Below are 26,324 nucleotides of genomic sequence, written 5' to 3'. Positions count from 1 at the left end.
GAAGAACGGTGCCGTCGCAAAAATAAATCTCTTAACGCCTGAAAGCCATCTCTGCAGGAGTTCTATTATAGACATACTTTATGTTGCAATATATTACAATTAGCCGCACAGCAGCAAAAATTTCAGTCGAGTCTCACCTTGATTACTATTTTCTGTTTCGCACGCGAGATGTACGAGTTACACAAATCTGGATTTGATTCTCCAGTATATTAATAAATCGCAACAACCACCGATTCGAATCAAAGATTATAAGGGTCATTTTCTAATCCTTAGACGTCCATAAAAATAAGTACAAAATGCAAAATGAAATGTAATCCCTGGCTTTTCGAAGAAGTCAGGTTTGAACAAGTCCCAGTGATAGTTAGCCAAATATAATTCTTCTCTGCAGACTTTCCAATTAAATTGTCTCCAAAATGACGTTTGAAATGAACAAATTTTATTTCCTATTTTTAATCTACTTTTTTATATACAATTGGTTTCCATCAATTGCAACGTCTATATTTATTCAGGAATCTTCAATGAAGCAATTTCATTCTTTGTTTTCCACTTAATGTTTCATACAAAATTACCCTCATCCTGATTGTACCGTCGATTACAGGAACACCCTGTATACAAGTGTGGTCCTGTGAACCTAGACCCGGTTCCAACTTAATATCCCTTGATCTCGCGCAAATAAACGGATTGCCTTCCATGTAACTCGCGTTAAAAATAATATCGAATTAATTGCACATCTTAACGATATTTACCGTCAGCGCTCGTAGGCAAATACGATCGTAATTTCACATTATACCCGACATTGCAACCATAAACCGAACGACTATAAAGTTCTAACTACCGGTAAATTTACAGAAACGGCTGCATACGGTGCGCGCCACTTGCCAGCACGAGTTCACGGTTCTATTAAATTCTCCCTCCTTCGAAACCACCTCGAATTCGCGCAAACGGCTGAGCTGAGAATCAGGGAAATCGAAACATCCCACTCCCGCGGAGCGCGCCGGAAAAACGACTAAGAAAAAGACTTTCCACCTGACCGACGCTCTACCGGTGGAAAATAAAGCGACCACGAGAGGAACGGGGCTCCGGCCCCGGCTATCTCGGCTGACCGAGCTGGTTGGTGTAATCATCGGTAACCCCCCGTATGCCGGCAACCACCTTCAACAGCGGGACGTAACAAGAGGTAAGCCAGCCAGAAGGGGGATATGCCGTGTATCACGAGAAACAGAGACCGTACATGCGTGTACGCGACGAAATATTTACGGACTAAACGTTATCACACGACTTTGAAGCGTTGTCATGATTAACCCCTTTGAGGCAATCAGAAGATACGCTGCCGCTGTTCAGGATTATTCAAACGACTTGAAATATTCAACGGATTGGAACATGACTATTGGAAAATAAAGTTAATTCTTATAGCGGACCGCAGATAAATTTATTTTGATTATTATAATATTCAGTTAAACAACTGTTTACCAATTTTAGTGTATTGTAATGTCATTTATTAGTATGACCAACATTTACTTCGAAGCAATAAAAAGAATCGTTGATTTCGCGAGAACAGAAGTCTACCGTTGGAGATTTCAATGCGCGCACAAAGGTTGTGGCGGAGACATCAACGCCTGCATTAGCGGTATCTTTCGAAGAAAGCGCTATACTCCAATCGGAAAAAGCTACATTTATGCGACTTTCTAACATAATGCTCGTGACAAGTATCATAATTCTTAACTTTAAAATTGATTTGTGAAAGCTCGCAAGATTTCACGAAATAACTCGTCGATATTGCAGTAGGAATCATAGGTGAATCGTGTTGGAAGTATGATCGCAGAGAATCACGGCACTGTTTCGATGAATAAAGTAGCCTACGCAAAAAGAAATGAAGAGGAAGCGATTTTACACGACACCGGGGACCCGACAGGGGCTATTCCTTACCGTTGTCCGGCCCCGTAATGATGGATAATGACATAGGATGCGAGTGACCGGTATAAACCTGCGTGTACTCAACAAGAGGACCACGACGACACTGACTCGTATCATATAAAATGGCGAACCGGGAGGAAAAAAGGAAAGAGAACGGAAGAGGGAGAAAGAGAGATGGAAAGTGGCATCCGTTTACCACCGAGATTCTGCTTCACCTGTGCAGATTATACGCGTCGTGTACTCGACCGCGCATGCTGTGTTACACAGCGAATGTAAGGTGCGTCGCTGCGTGGTCGACACGATATATGCTTTCTCTCTCTTTCTCTCTCCCATCCTCGTCTGAACCGCTCTCCGAATATCCAACACAACCTCCCTAGACAAGAATTAATCTCGGTAATGTGTCGAAACAGTGTTACGTGTGACCATTTGGCTGAGTGTAAGAACTCAATCATCAAACTGAACGGAAAACTTCTTTTCTAATTTCTAGAACTTGAAATTGGCACGATGCTTAAAGTCATTAATTTAAAAGGTGCCTCTAAGATGGAATAGATCTTACTATTTGTGAAACTTTTTTCAACTACGAAAATATTTACTCGTATTTTTCACGTATAACAATTTGGAAACGGTTGAAATTATTCGACAACCGATTGATTGTAGATTTATTCTCGAATGACTTGTATAGGTACCACGTATTATCTTAATGATTCCTGAAACTAAAGAAATTGTTAGTAACAGACTTTAACAGACATTAATTTAATTATTAGAAACAAAAACTTGTTTGTCGCCATCCGTCTGCAATGATTTCTCCTACTAGTATATACTGTCCGGCAACCTACATTCATTCTACTACACTTTCCTACGTTGGTGTCTCAAGCAAGCGCAATTCGATTTACAACGTTGCAATAAGTATAAACAAGATGTTGCTTGGAGTTTATTAATCGTAGTGATAAAAATCGTAACCGCACCATCAATTTCTTTGCTGAAAAATCGATTCCGCGGCCCGCGTGAAAAAGTTCCAGACCGCTCCGCCCCTTTAAGCATCGAACAGGTCGACGCCTGCCCGCGCGTGTTCGTGTTACCGATGATCCTTGTATTTTATTCTTAATCGAGGCGCGTCAGGATCGTTCTTAGCGGACATACCTGTGATTTGCCTGTAGTTCCTCCACGTCCATCGTGTGTCAGCGAACACGGATCGTGGGTAATTATAGGATTTTAGCGCGCAATAGAATTCTTCAACGGTTTAATGAGTAAAGATACCTGAACGGTACGCTAATCCCCGAAAAGCTGACTAGTTATTATCAAACATTTATTGTCTCCAATTTCAAACGCAGGAGTAGACAGCTGGGTTCGTCATTTAAAATAGATCGCCTTCCGAATCGCCCAAGAGTAACGCGCTCGTTGACACTGACTTCTAGAAATAGAACGCACGTGTAGATAATAGGGATTGTTTTACAGGGATACCTTTACTTTCCGTTACCTAGATCGACTTTTAAGTCTATCAGTTATCGACCACAGAAACTAGGCGTGGATATTGAATGCAGGATCGTGTGCCATGCGGCCAAATATAGAGAGCCTTCGATTAGGGTCAAGAATGTTACTATTCCAATATTGCACCGTCGAAATATATGATTAACGCGTCAAATGTAGAGCTCGTTTTACTTCGCTTTCCATTTAACGCCACGTAAGCTGTAAAATTGCGTTTCTACATAAGCACGCATAATAGAAACAATCTTCTTTTGTTTATAATGTTTTAATAGAATTCATTACAAAAGATATGAACAAATTTGTTTAATATCATATGACTTATAAAATATCGTTTCTCAAACTTGATACTGTCGGCCTTTGGAGATCAACGCGGCGCTTAACGTTAACCAATGTTTTTTGCATTACTGGGAATACGATTTTAAAAAATATAAATTATAATATAAATCCTTTATAATAAAATCTTTAATTAAAACGTTGCATTTTTATTTGTACGCCAGTGATCGTCTAAATAGAACAAGAATGGCTTCCGAATATCATTTTATTTTGCGGCGACAAAAATGAGCCTCGTGATAACAACAGTGATAAGGTATGGGTAACGTAACGGCGCAAGATTAGAGTAGATAAAATGCACTCGTTCCTTCCCTAGCTGAGAGCGAAATGCGGTCCTGCAAGCCGTCTATAGCATACTATTGCAGAACGTCTACCCTACACGCCCATTTCTTTGCAAGTATCTCAAGCTACACGAGACTAGCCAGCATTTACATTCACCTGCGCATACTTAAGTTCCAATGCCGCCCGATAATTGTCATTTTGTCTCAGTATCTTTTTAATTGCCGCCACTGCAGTTTCTGCAAATCGCAAATTCGAATCGTCGCGGAACACCGTGCTGTATGTTTCTATTAAATTCACCATTAAATGCTACATTTATTTCAGCTTTTCTATATTCCACGCATTGTTTTCCATCAATCTGTGTGTTGCTGTTTTCCTTTCAAGGATCAGGCACGATAGGAAATATCGACAGGGTATTACGTCATCGCTTTGAACATAAACTCTTTATCAGATATTTCTAACGAAAATAGCTATCTATGTGGACAGTGTCGAAGAAAAAATTTTTTATCTTGTTTTAGTCATTCTGCCAGCTATCTGTGTAGATTGAATGAAAAATGTCACTGATTTTATAACTATTATATATATTATTATACATTTCTTCTATAGACAGATTTTTAGGAAACGGGGAAAAAAGGAACTGATAATTTTTGAAACGTATCTACCATTGATGGAGATATGTATTAAACAAGGGAAATTACATAAAAAAGAAAATAAAATCTAGAAAATAAAAGAATAAAATTCAAGAATTACTTATTAAAATACCATGTTTTTATGAAGTAAATTAAATCAGAGACATTACTTTTCATTGAGCCCGCGTATTTACTTATAAACGTTCCTGTATTCGTTATTTCAGATAGCATCATGGCCAGCCGTTAACATAATACGCCATTATGCGGAATATAGCCTCCACACCCTCTCCTTTAGAAGTATCGAGCACGTTGTCTACCCGGCACATTTGTGTTCACCTGTGCGCGCGTACCGCAGGCACGACCAACCGATAATCGTCATTTTGCTCCTTAGATACCTTTTTAAATGGTACCGCTCGCCGAGTCCACTGTCGCCCCTAGTTTCTACAGGCAAAATTTATTTCTCGGCGATCGCTGAGCTCCTCATAAAAATGTACACTACCATTCAGAACTTCGGAATCGCGCCTACGTTCGCAATGCATAAAAGACAACAACATAAATAATTAATAAATTTTAATGTTTCTTCTCTTTGTCATTTTTTTGTTAATTTTACTAAACGTCTTTTTCTAATTCTATTGCTTTGCATATTTCTTACTTTACTGCATCACGCTAGCAAGTTCTCTGCTCTTTATCCTGAGAAGTCATTTTATCAAAGGGAAATTAAAGAAGCGTAAAGTGGCAACTTCAAATCAATACATACAAATTAACACTACTAGTCTTATAATTCTTCACAATTACAAGTACCAACTAAGAATCTAGGCATTCATTTTTAGTTTCTTCACAAGAAAGTCCATGTTTCCTTGTCATCAAGATAAATGGTCACAAAGTTTCGATACTAGGCGCATAACAGAAAAACCCGCCAACCATCCGATTCAGCGTACTCATACGCGGCGACCGCGCATACATTTCAGAAACTATGACGGCAGAATGTTGTCAGTGTACGCGCGGCCGCCATTGTGCTGTCAGCTGATTCGGCAAAATCTCTAACGGTGAATAACTCGAACGGCGTCGGGACGTCAAAACGACGTAAGAAAAGCCGCATTCCTGCGGAACGAAACCGCGAACTAGAAATATCACCGCGGCGGATAATTACTGTCCCGCGATAGCGATTTATTGCTGGACGATAGCGACGGTACGCGTGATCGCTCGTTTTTCCGTCTGCGCCGCGTTTGAATTCACGTCACCAGCAACTACGTGTTCATTCCATAATTATATAGTTAACCGTGTCATTTCATTTCTTCTTTCTTTCCATTTTCCTCGAACGAAGAAAAGTTATCCGCCGCGAGCTCGGTCACGTTCGTCGCAACGACGCCGCCACTGCGCGTCAAATTTCAACAGGTGCCGATCTCCGGGCTGACAATAAGTCATAAATATTGCAAGAGCCGCGATAGTTCTTACTTATGATGCAGGTGTTCGGCACCACGCCACGATTGTTTCGATTGCTGCCGCTGCATCAATTCTTTTTTTCTTTCGTCCCCGATTTATCGCCATAAATCTTTTGCCTCGGACCGTTGTCTTTCGATATTACGATCATTGTAATAATTGTATCGTAACATTGTCATAATAGTCTGCGTTATTCAACCGTGGTCTATTGTATCGTATCGATTTCAGCTGAAAGTAAAAATTCACTGTTGCAATGTTTGTAACTTTCACGATATTAGTCGATCGGTAGGCTCGTTCTAGGAGATTTTACGTTTTTTTATCATTGAAATCCATGAGACGCGAAAGATAATTTTCTTAATAAATTATATGGTACACGTACGAACGCGGATTTGTAAGAATTATCTTCATTCGTTGGATTTGCACACTGAGCAGGCAGAGTCTCCACGTTTTGGATGATCCTGTATAAAAGGAGGCATCCAAATCTCCCGAAGAAGTCGGGGCAACAACGGTCCAGCAATAAAGAGGTTTTAACTATTCATTGTTCTGCATAATGGCGGGAGCGGAACGACCGTGTGCCGGACGTAACGGGCGAACTTATACACCCTTGGGAAGAATGGAACGCCGTATCGGTTCGCCAAAAGAACTCGAGCGAGTTAATGTCCCTAATCGTGATCGGCTGTTAAATTACACCCTTCGAATCGCGAACGAGCGAACGTACTTATTCCGAGCGGCTCGTAAAGCTGGCCGAAAGAGAGGAAAAAAAGGGGTGGGGAACTTCTGAACGCGATGGAAACGCGGACCCGGCGTGTTACTAAAGTACACCGCAAGAAAATGGTAGTTTCATGGAACCTCGTTTGCACATCGTTTCCTGCGGGCACGGACGGAAACCTGACGAAAAAACGCACGCATGACGCAAACCGAACTATTCACGCGTGTACGTAAACTCATGATCACGTGATTTCTAATGGGAGAGCATTGTATCAGGTGATCTAATATTTCAATGAAGGGTGCACAATCTCTCTAGGCAATTGATTTAATATTTTCAATACCTGACACGTATTTCTATATTCGTTCCGTCCACGTTGAAGGGGTGAAAGCAGCCCTTAAAATTGTAAGAAACAGAGACGAGAGATAAACTGAAGTTTTAATTTCATTTTTCATTAATCTTCCTAATTAAATGTTAATCCGTGAATACCTTTACTGAAATAAGATAATTTTTTTACGTGGAGAAGCGTTCCCTATAATCTTTTCAAGGTTAATCTGTAGATTGAAATTTTGTTTCAGAAATTATAAAGCGACGTCTCGTTAGTTGCAATTATTGTTCAAATTAATTCCAAGAAATTCTCTCCCAAAGGTAGATACAGAAAATTAGCGTACAGCAAGATTATTGTGGGAGGTGGCCGGGGAAATTTCGATTTCACGCACGCGGGTAAAGCTAATTGAAGCAATACAACCGCCGGAAAAAACTCGATAATGCGAGAGAACTGGTTTGCTGTCGAACTTTCAATGGCAAGTATGCATGATTTATTGCAACTTCGTTTAAATCTTGCTCCGCGTCCATGTACGCGACACGGACGAATGGCGAAGCTGTCCATACCCGTATAGGCGAAACCTTGAAATCCTTGCATCGCATTACAAGACCATGCCCGTAACACGTACAAGGCAATACGCAACAGTTTAAGGAACACGCCGCGACCGTGACAATTATTATCCTAAAGATTACGTGTGTGCCGATCGTCGCGGGCCGTCGATGACAATCGAATACTCGGTGAATTCCCTTCAACGCATCTTCTAAACAGCAACTAAAATCTGAAGGTTTAAATCTCTATGTAGAACTGTAAATTTATTCAATTCCTTCTTGTATATATTAATAATGATCTGCAATAACAACGATCCTAAAAGGATAGTGAATAGAAAGGTAGAGGGTACAAGTCTTCATATTGCGCGACTGTCAATGAAAAGAATATGATTGATTAGAACGAGTGGTGCACCGTAATCAATTTCAATGAATAATGATAAGAGTATCGATACCCCATATACACACACGCTCGCTGACTTTCTGGATTCAAAAATACAAGAAGACAATAAATCATGTATATTACGTGGCATCGTTACATGGCCGCGGTCGCGAATTAAAATAATCATCCCACCTGGATTTAATCTTAATTAAATCTCCCTCGATCATTTAACATTGCGTGTACATTAATCTTCGAGATATCCTAGACACGATGCCAGACCTTTTATTCTGCTTCGCCTCTCGCTCGCAACTACCTCCACACGCGGTCAAAATAGATAAACAGTCGACTCGCATAATCTCGAACACAGAATCTCTTATCAAACGAATGAAATTAACAAATCGTAAATCGACTGTCGTCGAACAAATGCTCCGCTAGTCTGTAGAGTGGTCTAGTACAGTTAACCCCTGGCCACGTTCGCGAGATTCCTACCTCCTAACCAAAGGCGCGACACGTACCCGGCTACCATTGGCACCAAGGTTGAAAAGAATTCTACATTGGCAACGTTTACATCGCCGGTGCATGCATATTCATCAGATGCACCAGACGCTGTCGCAAATGTTAAAATAGCGCGCCTATCCTGCACTGCTTTTAATCGCCGAGCAATGAGTTAAGATCCAAAATGATAATGAGTACGACGCAATATCGGCTGTGGATAATTTGTTTTTCAATTTAATTACCATACGTAACAAGTCCAAATTTTCAACAATTCCCAATGAAATATTCCTCGTCGAATCAAATGCTTCAAATTGAAAAATTACACAATAGCGTATTGTGCATTTCGAAGAATGTAACGCGTTCAAATGTCACTGAAACTGCAGTCTAAATTAGCGATCATGCAGATCAACCGGAAAGAATTTCCTGAAACCGTCAGATACGGTGTTCCCGAAGGAAACCCTGATCATTGATAATCGCTAGAATGTCTCCGAAACGATTTCAACACGTGAGTACAGTTTCAACACGCGCCGGTTACATCATATCCTGTATTGTTTCGTGCCGGTGACTACATATATACCCGCGTGTACAGTAAAACCTTCGAGCAAGGTATTTCGATTCGACCGACGCGACGGACCGATTAAATGATCGAAAAACGTGAGCGCGCAGGTTGCGACTCGCTGGCCGTCAAATTCTATTTGGCGCCGATAGAAAGCGCGGCCGCGCGGCTAATTTGCACGCGCGGTTAGACGCCTCCTCGAGGGTTCGCCGAGTTGGCACACGACACCTCGCGTCGACACGCGCGGACACGCATTTCCGCCTTTCTAAACGAAATGTAAATCAATCGAACGCAGTTGACCCTGTGGATCTTGTCCAACGATGCCCGATAATGACCTGCGCATTCTTGCGCGTCGTGAGAACTTTTTTTCTTTCTTGCGAATCAAAAGAAGGTTTCTAAGTTTCTCGAGATGCATTAAGAAAAATGACCGAACACGAAGAAATAAATACAGAATGTAGAATGTGGAATTGTTTCCAAGCAATTCTGCAGTGTTGGTCATTAGTGACCGCCATGGCAGTGAATGTGTTGATGAGAGGCGCGTGCTGAATCCTCTGCCGCGTCTGATCAAGATTCACTGATTCTACTTCTTACGAAGACTGCGTGCCCAACGGATAAACTTTCAGTGTCGATTATTTGGCAAACGAAATTTCTTATAAACAAAATTGTGTTCTATATTTTTTATATAGATTCATTCTCGTTATGAATATACCTTAATTATTTTAATTAGATACTTATAAGTTCGAACGTTTCATTATATTATAATGTTTGTATTAAAATGTGTTGTATAATATCTGTTAACACTTTCAATGCATATTTTCCTCCTTCACTCGTTTTCAATTACGAGCGTATTACACGTTATAGAATAATTCCTAAGGATTAAATCTGACCCGAGATAATCTACGATGATTTCGAAACAAATGCAAAATGTTTCTATACGTATTAACGTGCTGTATGGATCCTAATGGTGCATGGTAATGGTATATGCAGATTACGATGATCTGCATAAGGTAAATGCATAATAATTAAGATTAAGTCACTGATCCGCTATGGGGTTTCGCTATGACTTATGTAATCCGAGGACTTGTTACGGATGATACTCGGTCCCAGTTAGGCCAACGCGAATGATTGGAGCAATAGGACAATGCAGACGAACCGGAGTTCATTGTTCGTCAATCCGAGCGTAACAGCGAGTCATCCTGCAAACACGTTTCTCCTTCGCATTGAATTACAATCGGAAAATTCTGGTTAATCGAGGTTTCTTGCCTTGCGCTATATTGGATCAAACTATACTAGAGCCAGAGAAGAAATAATAATACTTCTAATAACTACTTTTAATGACCACAGAGTTATTGATAAAATGAAACGAAACGAATACCGACTAGCTATGATATTATCAGTCGGTAATTAATTTTTTAATTACAGTAATGGGTGACCTTTAAAGTCAAAATTGCTAAAAATGCAGTTTTTATTCTTATAATGATCATGTTATTTTTAATGCTGGGATTATAACTAATAATTATGGTACACAATCCATAGAAGCTGTTGCAACTTTTCTGATAATAATCTTCAGCCTACATCTTTTTGATAAATTAATATTTTCTGCAATTCAGTTTCCAGAAGCAAACGAAAAATGAAATCATATTTAGTAATCAGTTTCACCATTCAAAGGCGCGAGAAAAGTGCGATTTTCGCATGAAATGTAGGCGTTAGAAAATAACTTCGGAAAGGCACAAGGCCTCCTCGGCGAACGTATAACACTTTCACAGAAGCGTTAGAGCAAAGGTCATTCGTCCTCGGCAAATCCGAGACGAGTAACAAAGTTCAAGCATTCACCGTCATAGTACTGATTTCAAGAGAGTGCAATTGCCGTGCGGCGAACAGGAAATATTGCGAAAATCCCTCTTCTTCTTTATCAACGATAAATGTTATACAGATTCGAACTCCGTTCAAATTTCTCGCGAATAAAATTTGTAATGTATAGTAAGCATTATGTCGCAATCGCAGTAGGTGTATTTATATAAAATAGATTCCATTAACATTGCTAATGCAGTGTCCATAGGAAGGTTGTGCCGCGGCACACATTGTGCAAGAAACATAAGCGACACTTTCGATAATTTAAATGAGCGCTGACATTCAATGCAAATCGTGACGTGTATAAAATCGACACTGACAACAGCAGGTAGAAGAAATATTATGGTAAACGTAATATTACAATTCCTCCGAGATTGAAAATAGTATTAATAACAATACAAATAAAACGATGGCATTAATATTCAACGAATACATAAACCCAATATATCGAAGTATAATCAAGGAAAATAAAACAAATTACCGGTGATAATTAAACGGATACTAGAACTTTTATCCTAAACGTTAATTACATCCGCTCTGAGAAATATAAGAACATTAATTAATTATTTCTGATGTGCATTCCAGTTACATGAGAGTAACTACAAATCATTTCCAATATGGAGTCGAAGAACGTTATTAAGTGGTACATCCTATAATTAATTTTTCTTGAATACTCAACCAAAATTGCTTGCTGAAAACATTAAATTACCCGCTGGAACAGTTCAATTGAAAAGAAAATGATAATTAACGTTGAATGCCGCATGATTCCATGGAGAAAAATACACGAAATGGAAAAATCAAATATTAAATCATTTGATTGAATTGTATTATTATTATTATTATTATTGCGCCTACATTTAGCTGAATGTCACCGTATTAGATAGCATTATTTATAGTACAGAAATGGTTTCAAATAATCATCATTTGATTGAGCGAACTATAGTAATTCGATTTTATTGGGAGTCACCGGCGACCCCCATGGCATTCGACGTGTTAATAATATTGAAAATTCGCGAATTCCGTGAATAAAAATCAAAAAGAAAGAAGCGGCATGAAAAGAGTAAGGGCCTAACCTGTATCGACGCGATGCCGGGCATTGGTCTCGTTCGCCGGAAGAAAGTCGTCGTACTCCAGTGTCGTCACATCCTTCGCGTGGACAAACACGATCACGGTGGTCACCAGGATCAACACCATCGCCGCCACCGACCGATCCACCGTCATTGTGATAAAGAGCACACGCACGAACCGGCCACGATAAATCCGTCGCGGGACAGGGGATGCCCCGTTCGATCACATTTTCGCGAGCCGCGAAGATCGACGCTTCGAATTCGAAAGCTCGAAAATATCGAGCGCTCGAAGCGGGAGGTTTGAATCACGGGGTGCAGAATGTGTCGGCAGTTCTCGCATATCATTAAAACGAGTAATAAGAACGACCCAGAGGAAGAAAACAGGGAGGCGAAGGGTGAACCGATCGAAACGAGTCTCGGGTCGAACGAGTCACCGCGCGCACATTCTTTTTCCGGTCTTTTTAAACCGATCCCGGGGAAGTGAGGTTAGCGGGCTGACCTTCCGAGGGCGCGTAATCGATGCGTGCGCAGATCGAAGCAACTGTCATAATTACTGCGCACGCAGGACCGCGGGCGGAACGAAGCCAAATCTTTCCACGGGTGAGAAACTCGAGGTTGGTGAAACTTCGAGGAATCCCTTCGTTGGTCGCGTCGTTTTGCGTCGCGTCGATGTCGTCGGTGTCGTCGCTTTCCCACCACCTCCGCCGCCGTTTCCGGTCCCTTCGAAGGGCTGTCACTGGGCGAAAACAGCACCCTCGACCGCTGACACTCGCGTGCACATTACACCGTGCTCGGTTCGACCGGCCGTAAATAAAAACAATTAGCCGGAGCCGCGCGTGCTACCTGTTTTAAAAGAAGTGTGCGCCTGCCGCACAAGTCCATGCCGCACTGCTAGTCAGCGGTCAGGTGTTTCAAGCAGCCGCCACGCGACGTCCACGCCATCTGTCGACCTATCACCGAACACCTGCCCGTACCGCGTGGACACACGCTGCCGCGCTTTTCACGCGCACGCTCTCCACCGTACTCGTATACACCCCCTGCGCGTCACGTGGTCGGGTTGACTTCATTCATGGAGACAGGTCCTTTTACATGTACCACACGCAACTGCGTCTCTGCGTGAGTGTCGCCGGTTACGGCGACGTTTACGCGTTTCTGTACGGTCGATCCTTCCTTCTTTCTCTTTGTTATTGTTTATTTCAGCTTGCGCGAGAAATTACGTTCATAAATTTTTGTATTGTCTTTGATAATTATTGGATTAACCCCTTGCCATATAATGACGAGTGAGACTCGTCAACAAAAATCAATGATGTTCATTGCTCACGGATCAAAGCAAAAAACTATTTTACTATTATAAACGTATTATCTTCAAATCAAATTTCCGCTTAAAGTAGAATCAAAAATGTTGGTGCTTTTCTTCCAAACTGTCAATAGCAAAATGTTACACGAGCTTAGTAGAGAATGTAAATAATACGTCAAGGAGTTGACCCTTTGCGGACAAATGTCGACATTTTGGTCAGATGAAATGTTCACATTTGAAATACTAAGTTGCAAACGAATGATTTAATTAATCGAGCAGAAAGAAATCAGTGTATAGTTTCCTTTTTTTCTATCGTTTAAGCATTCGATGTATAATTTAGCTTCATATGTTGCAAGTTTTCTATACTGTAAAGAGTCTTCGCCCGCAGAGAGTTAACTGAGATACTGCTCTTTTTCAGGAACGTTGGAAAAGAGTTTTACTTCGTACTAATTTAACCCCTTGCACTCGGGAGGTGACTCTCAGTCACCATTTGATTTGACGCAGTAAAACTATAAAATCTGATATTTAATGTTGAACTTTGTATAATGTCTCGATACGTGAAATATTGCAATAAAATAACTTTGTTCCTCAATGCACTTGAGATTTCCCTTCGAGTTAATTTCAAAGAATATCGACTTTGTCTCGTAAAAAAATGTTAAATATTTCTACTGAGAAACTTCCGAGTACAAAAGATTAATTTTTGGAAATGTCATTTGGGAGGACAGTAGTTTACCAGAAATAAAGCATGAATGAGATAATTATTTTGATTAGTTAGTGCTGCAATATTTAACAATAATAAACTCAGATTAGTTTGTTGATGCATAGATTGTAGTTAATTATCTAACGCTAATTGTAAGAACACTAGGCGTAGAACATGGAAACTATGAAAGTTTCAGGATTTATGGAAATAGACTTAACACGAAGTATTGAAAATGAAGATATCTCGGATCCTAGTGTAGAGCACTTGCAAAGAAAAAGTTTAAATAATGTAAATAAATATATTACGTAACAGAAGAGGAGGGATATACTAACTTTATCCGTCCTCGTTCTTTGCAAGGTAAAACCGCGGTTGCAGTCACGTAAGCGCAGCCCTCTGAGAAGAGGATGCGGATGCCTTCGTCCACCGGTATTTAATTAAGCCTGGTTGCCCGAGAAAAAAAGTCGTTGGTACAGGAAGCGATGGGTTTCGAGTAAGCAAGCAGCGGACCGTAGTTCGAGCCCCGTTACGGGACAAACTCATTGGCGTAGTAGCTATAATCGGACATTTAGCCTTTTTGCGAATTCCTCAGATACAAAGTCGTACTGGTACTATTGCTTAACGTCAGTTCAGATTCTCCTTGGTATTCCAAAGAATTACAAGCTACGTGCATTTAAAAATTGAAGACACGAAGGAACGGAACGATAGTCAAAGCCGAGTGCAATCTTCGTCACTTGCACTGTCACGGTGTGGGACTTCGATTAAATCCATATAGAACTATGAGATAAGAATCAGCTCTGCTAAAATCTGTACACATTGAATCGAAATTCAACAATCCAAATTTAAAGATACGGCCTTAGAATGTAAAGATCCAAGACTATGAATCCTAGCACCGAAGAATTCAAGATTAAAGACTTTCGAACAAAATGCTTGAAGACTCAAGAAACAAAATACTCAAAATGAAAGGATTCTAGAATCTTGAGATATAAACATAGAACCCACAAACCCAGGAACCTTTGAATTTGAGAACTAAAGGCGCAAACCCCCTAACTATGAAAATCCAACATTGAAGACTCCCGAAACTAAGAAACAAAACCTGATAACTCTCGAACCAAAGGACTAAAATTAAGGATTCCAAACTGCATTATACATAAACATTAATATCTAATGTTAAATTTATTTATTTGTATTGTATAGTAAATTTTTCAAAATATAATGTGCTGCTTTCTGTATAATGCCTAAACACCACGTTACGTACCAACGAAATTCTCCTATCCTTCTATGGTTTTGTGGATCCTTTTTTCAAGCCTTGGAGGACATATTCTCACGAAATCCGGTTCTACTGGTTTGGGATTAGATTCAAAGGTGATGTCCAACTACGGTGACTCAAAAAATCAGTACTTTTGCTGATTAAGACGCCGCATTACACCATGTTAGATCAGTTTGTTTATCAGGCTAATGAATAGAACTCGCCTGATACGACCGAAAAGAGTTTGAATGATAATACTACACGACTTCTTTTAATTTATACTGTAATCTTTCAATTATTCGTTACAAGAATATACTCATCTTTACAATTTTATATAACATTTATTACTTTACAATGTTCGTGAACGAACACCAAAAATAAATTCGCCTTTGTTTGAAGAATCGATTACGTCTATATGTTGCAGACTCTTCAGGAAAAAGGCTAGAATACTTTACATAAATGTTCACCGTTAAACAGGAGGAAAAGAAATCAATGAATCTCTCTTTGTTCATGTCTTAGATACAACATCCAACAGAAATCAGTGGTGGACCGGTCGTTGGAATCTCATTTAAGGAGGTTCACCTCTCTTTCTCATTTTCGCTTGGAACGTACGAATAAATGAAGGAACATTAGTGGCGCTCACATTACAGGTTGTCACGTTCGCCGAAGGGATGAAATTTATTACTTCAAATTGGTTACAAAATACGCCATAATTCTCATTTAATTTATGACGGTACCGGCAGTGGTGACGACGTAGCTTGTGAATACATCTCCCTCATACAATATTATACATACGAGGGCAATACGCGGGACCGGGTGCATTTAAATATTCATACGCAATGCATCAATTCGCCGTTATGGTCGTTCTATACATGAAGATGCAATGTATACGTATAAAGTAAATTTTTACTATAATCCATTCCTTTTACCGAAGTTCTTAACACAAAACCCACAGTAAGAGAATCATACTTCAACTACAGAATTAAGAACTACATATTCAGGAACAGTATAAAAACCTTTTTCTAGTTCTAACAGTATTCAATTATGAAACTTTTCATATAATTTTAATTATCTCGCACTATTAAAAAAGTGATAATTCATGCAAGTTATGGATACATCCTGTAATTATATAACTCAATATTCTGTAAATATTTCATTGATTCGTACAGCAAGATTAAATAAAGTGATTTGAATAACATGTTTCCTAAGTGATTCTCAAATATATACCATTTTTTATATTATAACGTAAAGATTTCATCTTATATATGAATCTTGAACGGGTTGTTAATTTCTGTACGTGCGTCTCAATCTTGTAAATCTAATTATAAATCTGGCTCATCGGAGTATCAGAGAGAAGAACAAGTTTATCGAGTGTAAGCGATTAATTAGCGTTCTATTTGCAGACATTCTCGTTGTATAACACTAGCATTCGCATATGGTTTGCTTCTAAACAAAAGAGAAAGATGGTTTCATAAATAAAACAATTTATTCATACCATATAACTTGTATAGTTCACAAAAAGTAACAACGATAACACACGAAGCACACTTAATATATTTTTACTCGAAACGAAAAAGTTTATTATATGTTTCTGTAACAATCTTTATTATCAATAAAATGTAATATCTTATGTCCTTTTATCATTGTTAAAGATTTAAGAAATAATAAAGAATTAATATTAACACTTTCATTTTTCAATTTTATTATTTGAACCTGTGAATTGAATTGAAAATAAAAGAATTTATTTAACTTAAAACAGTATCATCTTTTTTTAATATCTATAACTTGCAAGTATTTAAATTCATTAAAAGTTTTGTCAGACAACTAGGAAAATGGGAAAAATGAACATTTTTTAAATTACATGATATAAATACTTAATATATTTGGCTTGCACGGTTCTATATATATATATATAAAACTTCTGATCACATAATTATATGAAATTTCAAAACATTAAATAATATTCAACAATACATAAAAAATAATTAATCTTCAATATACTTAAAACATATACATAACAGTGAATTACAATATCTGGCACTGGCATCGAAAACATTCCTCTGTACATCCATAAGATTGCATAAATTTTAGCTCTGGAGATGGTTGTGCTGGTCCTAAATTTAAAGAATCCTCACTTTCTTCACTTAATTCTTCAATACTGAAAGTATCAGTCAAATCTTGTTTGTGCTTAGAGGAATCTTTCGACTTTGATGGTGGAAAAAGGGTCATTTCACCTTCACTATAAATTAAAACATTGTTTGTAACATATTTAACAAACAAACCAAAAAAATTATCACATTTATGAGGAAATTGTGTTTATTAAAATTTCTAGTTACCTTTCACTATCGCTATGCCAATATTCAACAAGAGGAAGATGTTCTTTATTTTTATTTGGTATGGGAAGCCGTTGAATTGATATTAAACCAGCAGTACTACTACTACTATTACTTCCTTTGTCATATTTTGGTAACTTTATGTAATCTGAATTACGTTGAATACGTTTGGCTTGTTCAATCCTTGCCTCTATAAAGATTGAGTTTTACACACATCAGACTAATCATAAATGTGAAATAAGATACTAAATTAACAATAATACCAAGTTTTTTTTGTAGTTGCTTAGTAGTAGAGTTGTGTTGAGATGTTTGTGTTTGATTGCTACTACAGCTACTATCACTTCCCTAAAGAAGTATTCGACATTATGTTATGAAATTATACACTTTCATTTCATTTTATGTTGACTTCATTACACTTGTCTCATAAAGTAAAATATGGCAAATTATATACTCACCAAGAAAAGTCTTTCATCTTCTGTATGACCAGTGTTCTTTGGGTCACTGTCAATTCCACTATCTTCCATGACAAAATAAAATGTTATGTTACATAAAAGACTTACACTTTCAACTCATCTGGAAAAAAAATGCAACACTGTTTTACACTAAAAATCAAACACTTATTTTACATAACCACATACATATACAAGAATTTCTTATGATATAACTAACAAAATACCTCTTATTATTTAAACGTTAAATAACAATGCATAAATTCCATTTATAATGTACACACAGTCATTGTTTGTACACAGGTACTTTGTATAGGTACTTAGAAAATAAGTAATTTCCAAATGTAACATAATCTACAAATAATATGTATTGTATTGCACAAAAGTATACTTAAAAATGTACAATTTTTTAAATTTTACTCACAAGTATTTGTGTATAATTCTGACTTATCTATAAGTACCAAGCATGCTTACATTATCATGGCAAGTTCTGTTATTGATTTTCTTTCATCTATATAGTCACACAGACATTTCTGCATTATTGCTGGTTTTTTGAAAGAAATAAACAAATTTCTATTAAAATATATGATATACGTTTTACACTGTATGCATTGCAAATATATCAAATTTATTTTATAAATTTAAATAAAACAATTTTTTTTTAAGTCAAATTACTTAAAACTGTATATTTCGTTTAATAATGCTAATATGCAATATTATATTAATTGTTATAATAAATTAATATAAGATATGATATAATATTTCACTTAAAATAAATATTACTCAAATAGTACCATAGCAATATAACATGTTTCCTAGGAAACCACACTTCTACATTTCCTAAAGATAAATCTGACATACTAAACTTCAGGTCATTTTTGTAATGTATGTTTACTGTAATAAAGTAATGTTTGCTTTTTATGTAATCTATACACCAATTTAATTTACACAGGAGAGCAACAAAATTTTAATATTCTTTTCTACAGTGTAAGAATTTTAATGAATACTTTGTTTAGTATAATGTAATTAAAATTTATTATAATAAATTAGAATAGATAAATTGAAATAATGTAATGTATCTTCAGAATATGTTAATTTATATAATTAATGTATTACAATTTTGTACATAATTTTGTACTAGTTTGGAAAGTCAAAACAATGCCACACACAAAGAGATCAGCTTCCAAGGCATCAGATAGGGATATAATGAGAGTTAGTATTTCATTGTTCAAATATAGTACTAAATTTCAATTATTCTTTCTATTCAAATTTATCGTATCTATGTAGCATATGAGTTTTGTGCGAAGTCGTGTAGACTTCAGTGGAGCTGGTGATATGGAATGGATGCGTGGAAAGGTTTTTCTCAAACCAGATGATCAACTACAATTGACAGAAGAAGTATGTGTTATCCTTTGCTAAACAATATTAACATATTGTACACTTTAATTATATACTTCTTAAAAATATTTGTTTGCCTTATTCTTCAGGAATTACAAGAAGAGTTTGCAAGAGTTCTCACTATACATAATACAAGAATACCAGATTCTTTAGTTGAATGGTCATGGAAATTGAAAGAATTTATAAAATTACCACCTCCTCCACATTTGATAACTCTTTTAAATGTACAGGGAACTATATTGCACAAAGACTCTGAAGAAGCAAAAGTGCAGTTATCTGGTGGTCTTGTTGGTAAAACTTTATAACAAAAAATTTGTTTACCATATTTATAATTAATGTGCTATTTAGATAAAAAGGTAGTTATTTTTATAGTGGAAAGTCATCAGGATGTGACACACATGTCACATGACGATGAAGGGGAGAAGGATGAAGAAGAGAAAGAAGAAGAAGCAGCAGGTGAAGAAGACAAAGGAGAAGAGAAAGAAGAACAAGATGGTACGATGAACAGTAATAATGAAATAATAATGATGATGAAAAGTAACATATATTTTATAATTATAGATGAATTAACATCTAAAGATGTTGAAAAAGAACAAAAAGAACCTGAAGTTGAAGTTGAACCAGATGAAGAAGAAATAGAAACAATAAAACCTAAAAAAATTCCAAATCAATTTAATTTTTGTGAAAGAGCTGCTTTAACATATACTAATCCTTTACGGGTAAGATAATAGTATACAAATTTAATTAAATGAACTTTTTTATTTAATTAATTGTATGATTATCTTATAGGAAATGAGTACACAAACTGTACCTCCACCAACAGGAACGTTTAATACACATGTTTTTCAATGGACAATTTTTGATGAATATCAAGTATGTATTTTCATTTGAAAGTAATCGAATTGAAAATACAAACATAATCTGTATATTTTTATTTTAGGAAGATTTCGCGCAACAGCAACGTGAAAGAGAAAAAGAGAAAAGAATTCCAATCTTACAACTAAAGAAGGAAGATATAAAAAGACAAGCTCAAACGCAATCCATGGTAGTATCAGCGCGAATGTTACAAGCAGCAAAAACATTAGAACGAATGGTGAATCAAAATATTTTTGATGACATAGCACAAGGTTACTATTAAAAGAATTATAATTTATTCAATGAATATATATATACACATATATAAACATTTTCAGACTATAGGTATTGGGATGATCCAAGTGATGAATTTAAGGATGGGGAAGGATCGTTATTGCCTTTATGGAAATTTAGTTATGAAAAAACTAAGAAGCATGATGTTACCGGTTTATGTTTTAATGGAAGATATTATGATTTATTTGCAGTATCTTATGGAACAAGTTAATACAAGATGTTAAAGTTTTAATATTTTATATTTATACGCATGTTTATAATAGTGCCATTTAATTTATTTTAGTGTCATTTAACAGTCCATTAACAACTGGAAAAGTTTGCTTGTTTAGCTTAAAAAATCCATCATATCCAGAATGGATCTGTAAAATAGAATCTCCAGTAATGTCCTTAGCCTTCAGTGAACAACATCCACATCTTCTGGTTATTGGTACGAAATTGAAGAAATTTTATATAATACTCTTATAATAATAAAGTTGATCTTCATTTTTACAATTAAGGCACAATGGATGGTGCTGTTGCTGTTTATAACATCATGTTACCACCTACAGCTCCACAATATAAGAGTAATGATGTTGGTCAAAAACATGGAGGTATAGTATGGGAGGTTTGTTAAATTTTAAAAACATTAAATCAATTTAATATAGACACTTCTAGCAATTTAAACACATTCACAGAATTTCATTGAACAGAAATTATTTATACTTTAAGGTATGTTGGGCACCAGATACAGAAGAAGGTAATTTAGCATTCTACAGTGTCAGCATTGATGGAAAAATAAATTACTGGATATTAAATCAAAATGATCTTGGCTTAACAACGGTTATGACACTTTTTCTAGACCGACCACCAATACCTGGACCGGATGGTACCATGATTACACTTAAAGGTAATAAAGTTTTATGTTTTATATATATACATAAGTAAACAGATTATGAATTTTATCTATATATAATCTATAAGATTCTGTTAAACATAATTAAACACAAACCTTAAGAATGAATCATTTTTACACCTTATTTGTAATTAAATAAAATCCTTAAAGGAAAACACAAGCTTCAAATTTATTTATGTTACTAAAATACCGAATTTTTTTAGGATGTGGAACATGCCTTGCATTTCATCCTGCAGATCAAAATGTATTCTTAGTAGGTACAGAAGAAGGAACAATTTATAAATGTAATACGGCATATAGTAGCGTTTATATGAAAACTTATGATGAGGCACACAATATGCCAGTGTACCGAATAGTATTTAATAAATTTAATTCTACCATATTTGCAAGTTGTTCAGGTGACTGGAGAATAAAAATATGGGAGGATAATAGAATGTAAAGATCACACAAACAATATTATATATAAAAAAATTAATATTACTGTTCTTATTATATATTTAATCTTTTGTAGGGAACCTTTATTTATGTTTGATCTTGGTGTTCCAATTGGAGATGTTGAATGGGCACCATATAGTTCAACAGTATTAGCTTGTGTTTCCAATGATGGAAAAGTCACAGTATTTGATTTAAATGTCAACAAATATAGACCAATATGTAGTCAAGCAGTTGTTAGTAAAAAGAAGAATAAACTAACTCGACTAGCATTTAACAACCAACTTCCATTTATTATAGTTGGCGATGACAAGTAAGTATTTACCAAGTATTTGACACTTCTATTGTATGAATTTTATTTCTGCATTTTATATTCGTAGAGGCACTGTGACTACTTTAAAATTGTCACCAAATCTTAGAATAAAAGTAAGACCAACCAAAAGGCAACTGCATTTAACACACAGAGATTTAGAAATTATGAAGTTAGAAAAACTGCTAAGTTTTGTACGTGAACCACCCATATTAATACCACCAGAGGATGTAAGAATAGTGACATAATTAAATTATATTTTTACTAAGTAAAAACAATTTGTCCCTTATTTATTTACATCATAAGTAACAAGGAATACATTATATAAAAGACACTTTTTTTATGGGATTCTTAAATATTTAATTATAAGCTCATTTATCTATCTACATTAAACAATTGCAATGTAGCAAAAAGGTATGTAATATTCTGTTTTGCAAACAGCAACATTTTATTAATATTTGCTATAACAGAAAATACATATTAATATCTATATTTTTATAAATAAATTGGCACTAAATTTAGAATACATTAAAAATATTACTATGATTTACAAATATAATGTTGGTATACAGACTTGCTACAACATGTGAATCCTAGACTAGAAGCAATTTTTAACGATTATGAAACTACTTTAATATATCATTTTATAAATAGTATTATTTATATTAAATTTTTTGCAATTCCATACATATAACAGCACTGGTTTACTATACAATAAATGATGATTTGTAAACGCACTTAGAGAATAAGTTTAATAATTTCTGGAATGTTTTACATGAATTATTCACATCAAACAATATTAATTTAAAGTTATGTGTAAAATCAATTGTATATTATAAATGAAAAGTATATGAAATAGTGCTAGTAAAATCTAGAACTTATAACTAATAATTAATAATAGTAGAAAAATAATAATATTTTATAAGTAATGTTTGTATATGCAAGAAAAACTTAATTATTTTCAGTATTTCAAGTAAACAATATAGTAAGCACTGATTATCACAGTGTCTGTTACCTCCTTTTAAATTTTAAAATAAACATTACATAGGTAATATTCAATATCAATAATAAAATCTTAAATGTTAAAATATTTGATATTCAATTCAGATATGTTTTTAAATCAAATATTTTTTATAAAACAAATAAATACATAAAAACATGATATATCACAGTAATATTAGTCAATAAGATTCATTATTATTCAAATGTATTCAAAATGTATGACATAAGAGAAAAGTAAGAAAATAATTATTTTACATGAGTAGCTACTGATGATGAAATATGTCTTATCATGAATTAATATTGATAAAACTATAAAACACAAATTTTTGTACTACAGGTTTAATTAAATGGTATTCAGAAATACAAAAAAGTAAAAAAATATTTCAAATTATTCTAAAAATAATTTCAAATCTTTGGCACATCAATTCATTTCATTAAATTAAATAAAAACGCATCATTTTTATTATTAGACTTAATAATACCCAAAAGTTCATTTCTAAAAAATTGTAAATATAATACTATCTTTCAAAATATATTTTTTTGTAACTTGTGAAGTAACAAGTTTCTACGTTCAGTTTGAAATAATCTAAAATTTTAGGAACTTGAGATAATGTGTGATAATTCATTTGTAATAAAGTAGAAAATTAATATTCATGTTAAGAATAAATAATTATTTCAGGAGAATTAAAAATGTAATAAAATGCTGTTACTGTTCTTATGAATCTATGAAAATATGTAACACCTACATTTTAAATATATCTTATAAATTCTTTCTTACTTATTCTTATTTTATAATACCACTTAATAACTTTTATAAAATGTCGGAAAATAATACATCTTAATTACAAATTCTACAATGCAAGACCTAATTTAAATTCTTAGTAGAAGATATTAATTCGGATATTTAAGATAATAAAGAAAAAATGTAAAATTTTATTATGTATAGAAGTAGTTACTGGTTATATCATTTAAATTATATCTTAATACAGAAATTTGTATGCTTTTAACTACATGTATCTTTTACTACAAGATAAATCTTTCTAAATATAAAATCTAAAATGAAATTTTTCCAGGAAGTTCTGGATTTTCTATCACACCTTTAAAATACTTCAATTCTAAAAAATCCCTAATATTGTTTGGACATGGCACTTGTCTGCCAGCAAATTCTATACTCGACATTGGGTGAAGAAATTGCTCTGGGAAATTTCTTTGGTTTAAAAACCATGCTGCTTTAATCATAGAACCATTTCTTGCATAAAATGGAAGTATGTTTACATTTAAATGATTGATTTTTGAATACTGTACTTTAAAAAAATCCCCTTCTGCTGCTTTCTCCCAAACAAAACCATCATTATCAACAGTGGGTTTAATCATGGCTTTAATTAACCATGGTGATCGTTCAATATCATCGCGATTAACTCCTATTTGTACTTCATGATCCCATGGTAAAATATCACCATATTTCATAGCACCAAGTAAAGATCCTCCTTCTAACCAAAATCTAATACCAACTTCTTCTAATTTATCAAATGCGTGATGAGCAACTTTTCTTAATCCTGAGAGACAACAAGGTGGTGTATATCGTTTTTGATAAAGATACGATGGTACACCATTTATTATCGATCCAAAACATCTACTACTTTCCCTTGAACAACCATACCATTCTATGGAATCTGACTCTCTTACTACTTTCTTAATTCCCAATTTTTCAAACATTATTCTTTCACGACTAAGATGCAATTGTTGTACCTTCCATTGTGACTGTTGATTTTTATGTAATAACTTCCCTTCATTCAATTCATAATTTGGTAGTATATGAATCTGGTAACAAGCAATGATCTAATGAAATCAGCCTCACTTATTTCTTAGCATACATGTATACATTATTAAACATTTGAAACTTAAAAATATAAATGATTCTACATATTTTTTATATACATTAAAATTTTATGAGAGGATAATAATTATAAACATATCAAACTAATGCCGAAGTAATTAAAAATATATAAATGTACCAGTATTATTCAGTTACCTAAATAATCTTTCTTGATATTATGTAAATGGTAAACACAATGTAAACACATAAAATACTTAAAAATTAAACAGAAATTACAAACCTTTGAACCTATCGCAGCTGTTTGTATATATAGTGCATCCGTAAATGGTAATAGAAAAGGATCAGTTAATTTCCTCAATAATTTTGTCTCAATAATAGTAGCATGTTTCCCACTCACACTGTCACATTCAGTACCCTGAATTCGTGAAAACTTCAGGCTCCATTCTTTTACTTTTAAGTCTACGCTAACACAATTCAAAGTTGCTTTTCCTATTGGTACAATTACTATACCTAATTTTGCTGCATGTGATATAGTCTCCTGTAATAAAGGAGTGTTGCTTAAATATTGTTCAAATCAATTATAGCTGTTTCATAATAATAAAATCAAGCAAAGATATTTACTTGCACAATTTCCTTAGTGGAAAGTCGACTAGCATCAGGTATAAATAATACGTACTTTGTACGTACATAGAAAAGAGGATTTCTTTCATCGTAAGATGTATTAAAATCTGGTTGCAAAGTTATTAATTTCACGTTTCGCATGCTGTCATTGCCAAAATCCAATTCCAACGGAGGGTATGGTAATTCATTGGAAACTATTAATATTGGTATAGCAGGAAAAAGATTTAATACAGATTCCACCGTAGAAGCTACATCATTTTCAAAGGTTTCAAATTGTCGTATAACTACGGTTACAAGACGAGCTAACCGACGATGAAGTTTTTGCGGAGGATCAGGTGTTACCACGTTTGGTGTCAACAACCGTAATGTGTTTTGTGCTGCAAATAACCTCCATACTCTATGCCATATAATGATATTACCTAATAGTGCAAGCACTAATAATGTTCTGACAAACTTAAGGCGCATAGTTATCGTGTGTTTTGCAGTATCATCGTACGTTAAATTGTATTTCACTTAATATTCATGTTACAACACCTTCTAATATCGTTTGAACATTTGACTGGCCATGACAGTTCGTGAGTATTTCAATTTATTTTTCCCATGTAATACCAACATCTTTTAGTTTCTGTAACTAAACAGTGATGAAATTTACAG

At 35.1% G+C, this 26,324-nt stretch overlaps 4 protein-coding genes across 12 annotated transcripts in view; 1 reads left to right on the top strand and 3 right to left on the bottom strand.

The window, feature by feature from the left end:
• The window catches only part of LOC116430833 (uncharacterized), a 249,049-nt gene extending 236,160 nt beyond the window's left edge, over positions 1 to 12,889 (bottom strand). For both annotated transcript variants that reach the window (XR_004235798.2, XM_031985452.2), the window contains exon 1: positions 12,011 to 12,889. Coding sequence is in view for 1 of the 2 variants with exons in the window: in XM_031985452.2 (XP_031841312.1) it covers positions 12,011 to 12,158 (148 nt within the window). In the remaining variant the exon portion in view is untranslated. The remainder of the gene's footprint in view (positions 1 to 12,010) is intronic.
• A 4,165-nt stretch (positions 12,890 to 17,054) lies between these two features.
• Positions 17,055 to 19,278, bottom strand: LOC116430865 (uncharacterized). Of its 4 annotated transcripts, XM_031985492.2 has the most exons (7): positions 18,824 to 19,271; positions 18,454 to 18,573; positions 18,257 to 18,383; positions 18,036 to 18,153; positions 17,844 to 17,925; positions 17,584 to 17,770; positions 17,058 to 17,486 (listed from the first exon to the last, which is right to left on the bottom strand). In XM_031985492.2, the coding sequence occupies exons 4-7, from the start codon at positions 18,102 to 18,104 to the stop codon at positions 17,273 to 17,275; spliced, it is 552 nt and encodes a 183-aa protein (XP_031841352.1). In that variant the 5' UTR covers positions 18,105 to 18,153; positions 18,257 to 18,383; positions 18,454 to 18,573; positions 18,824 to 19,271; the 3' UTR covers positions 17,058 to 17,272. The 4 variants fall into 4 exon arrangements, with proteins under 4 accessions (XP_031841356.1, XP_031841355.1, XP_031841352.1 ...); XM_031985496.2 differs by lacking the exon at positions 18,257 to 18,383 and having other exon boundaries at positions 17,055 to 17,486; positions 18,504 to 18,573; positions 18,824 to 19,278; XM_076367576.1 differs by lacking the exon at positions 18,257 to 18,383 and having other exon boundaries at positions 18,824 to 19,270.
• On the top strand, positions 17,779 to 22,535 carry LOC116430864 (dynein intermediate chain 2, ciliary). Of its 5 annotated transcripts, none has more exons than XM_076367574.1 (16): positions 17,779 to 18,633; positions 19,171 to 19,241; positions 19,317 to 19,427; positions 19,517 to 19,718; positions 19,800 to 19,922; positions 19,989 to 20,146; positions 20,217 to 20,300; positions 20,368 to 20,554; positions 20,621 to 20,782; positions 20,860 to 21,003; positions 21,074 to 21,180; positions 21,285 to 21,312; positions 21,415 to 21,462; positions 21,672 to 21,903; positions 21,980 to 22,213; positions 22,281 to 22,535. In XM_076367574.1, exons 1-16 carry the CDS (start codon positions 18,615 to 18,617, stop codon positions 22,456 to 22,458), a joined length of 2,088 nt encoding a protein of 695 aa, XP_076223689.1. In that variant the 5' UTR covers positions 17,779 to 18,614; the 3' UTR covers positions 22,459 to 22,535. The 5 variants fall into 5 exon arrangements, with proteins under 5 accessions (XP_076223689.1, XP_076223686.1, XP_076223688.1 ...); XM_076367573.1 differs by adding an exon at positions 18,982 to 19,016 and having other exon boundaries at positions 18,547 to 18,900; positions 21,285 to 21,462; XM_031985489.2 differs by adding an exon at positions 18,982 to 19,016 and having other exon boundaries at positions 18,547 to 18,914; positions 21,285 to 21,462.
• Positions 22,415 to 26,320, bottom strand: LOC116430866 (ribitol 5-phosphate transferase FKRP). Its single transcript, XM_031985497.2, has 3 exons — positions 25,671 to 26,320; positions 25,330 to 25,587; positions 22,415 to 25,033 (listed from the first exon to the last, which is right to left on the bottom strand). Exons 1-3 carry the CDS (start codon positions 26,133 to 26,135, stop codon positions 24,266 to 24,268), a joined length of 1,491 nt encoding a protein of 496 aa, XP_031841357.1. The 5' UTR covers positions 26,136 to 26,320; the 3' UTR covers positions 22,415 to 24,265.
• Positions 26,321 to 26,324: the final 4 nt, after the last annotated feature.

This window comes from Nomia melanderi, chromosome 5 (genome assembly GCF_051020985.1).
Source record: "Nomia melanderi isolate GNS246 chromosome 5, iyNomMela1, whole genome shotgun sequence".
NCBI lineage: Eukaryota > Metazoa > Arthropoda > Insecta > Hymenoptera > Halictidae > Nomia > Nomia melanderi.
This window is presented reverse-complemented; position numbering and strand designations above follow the sequence as displayed.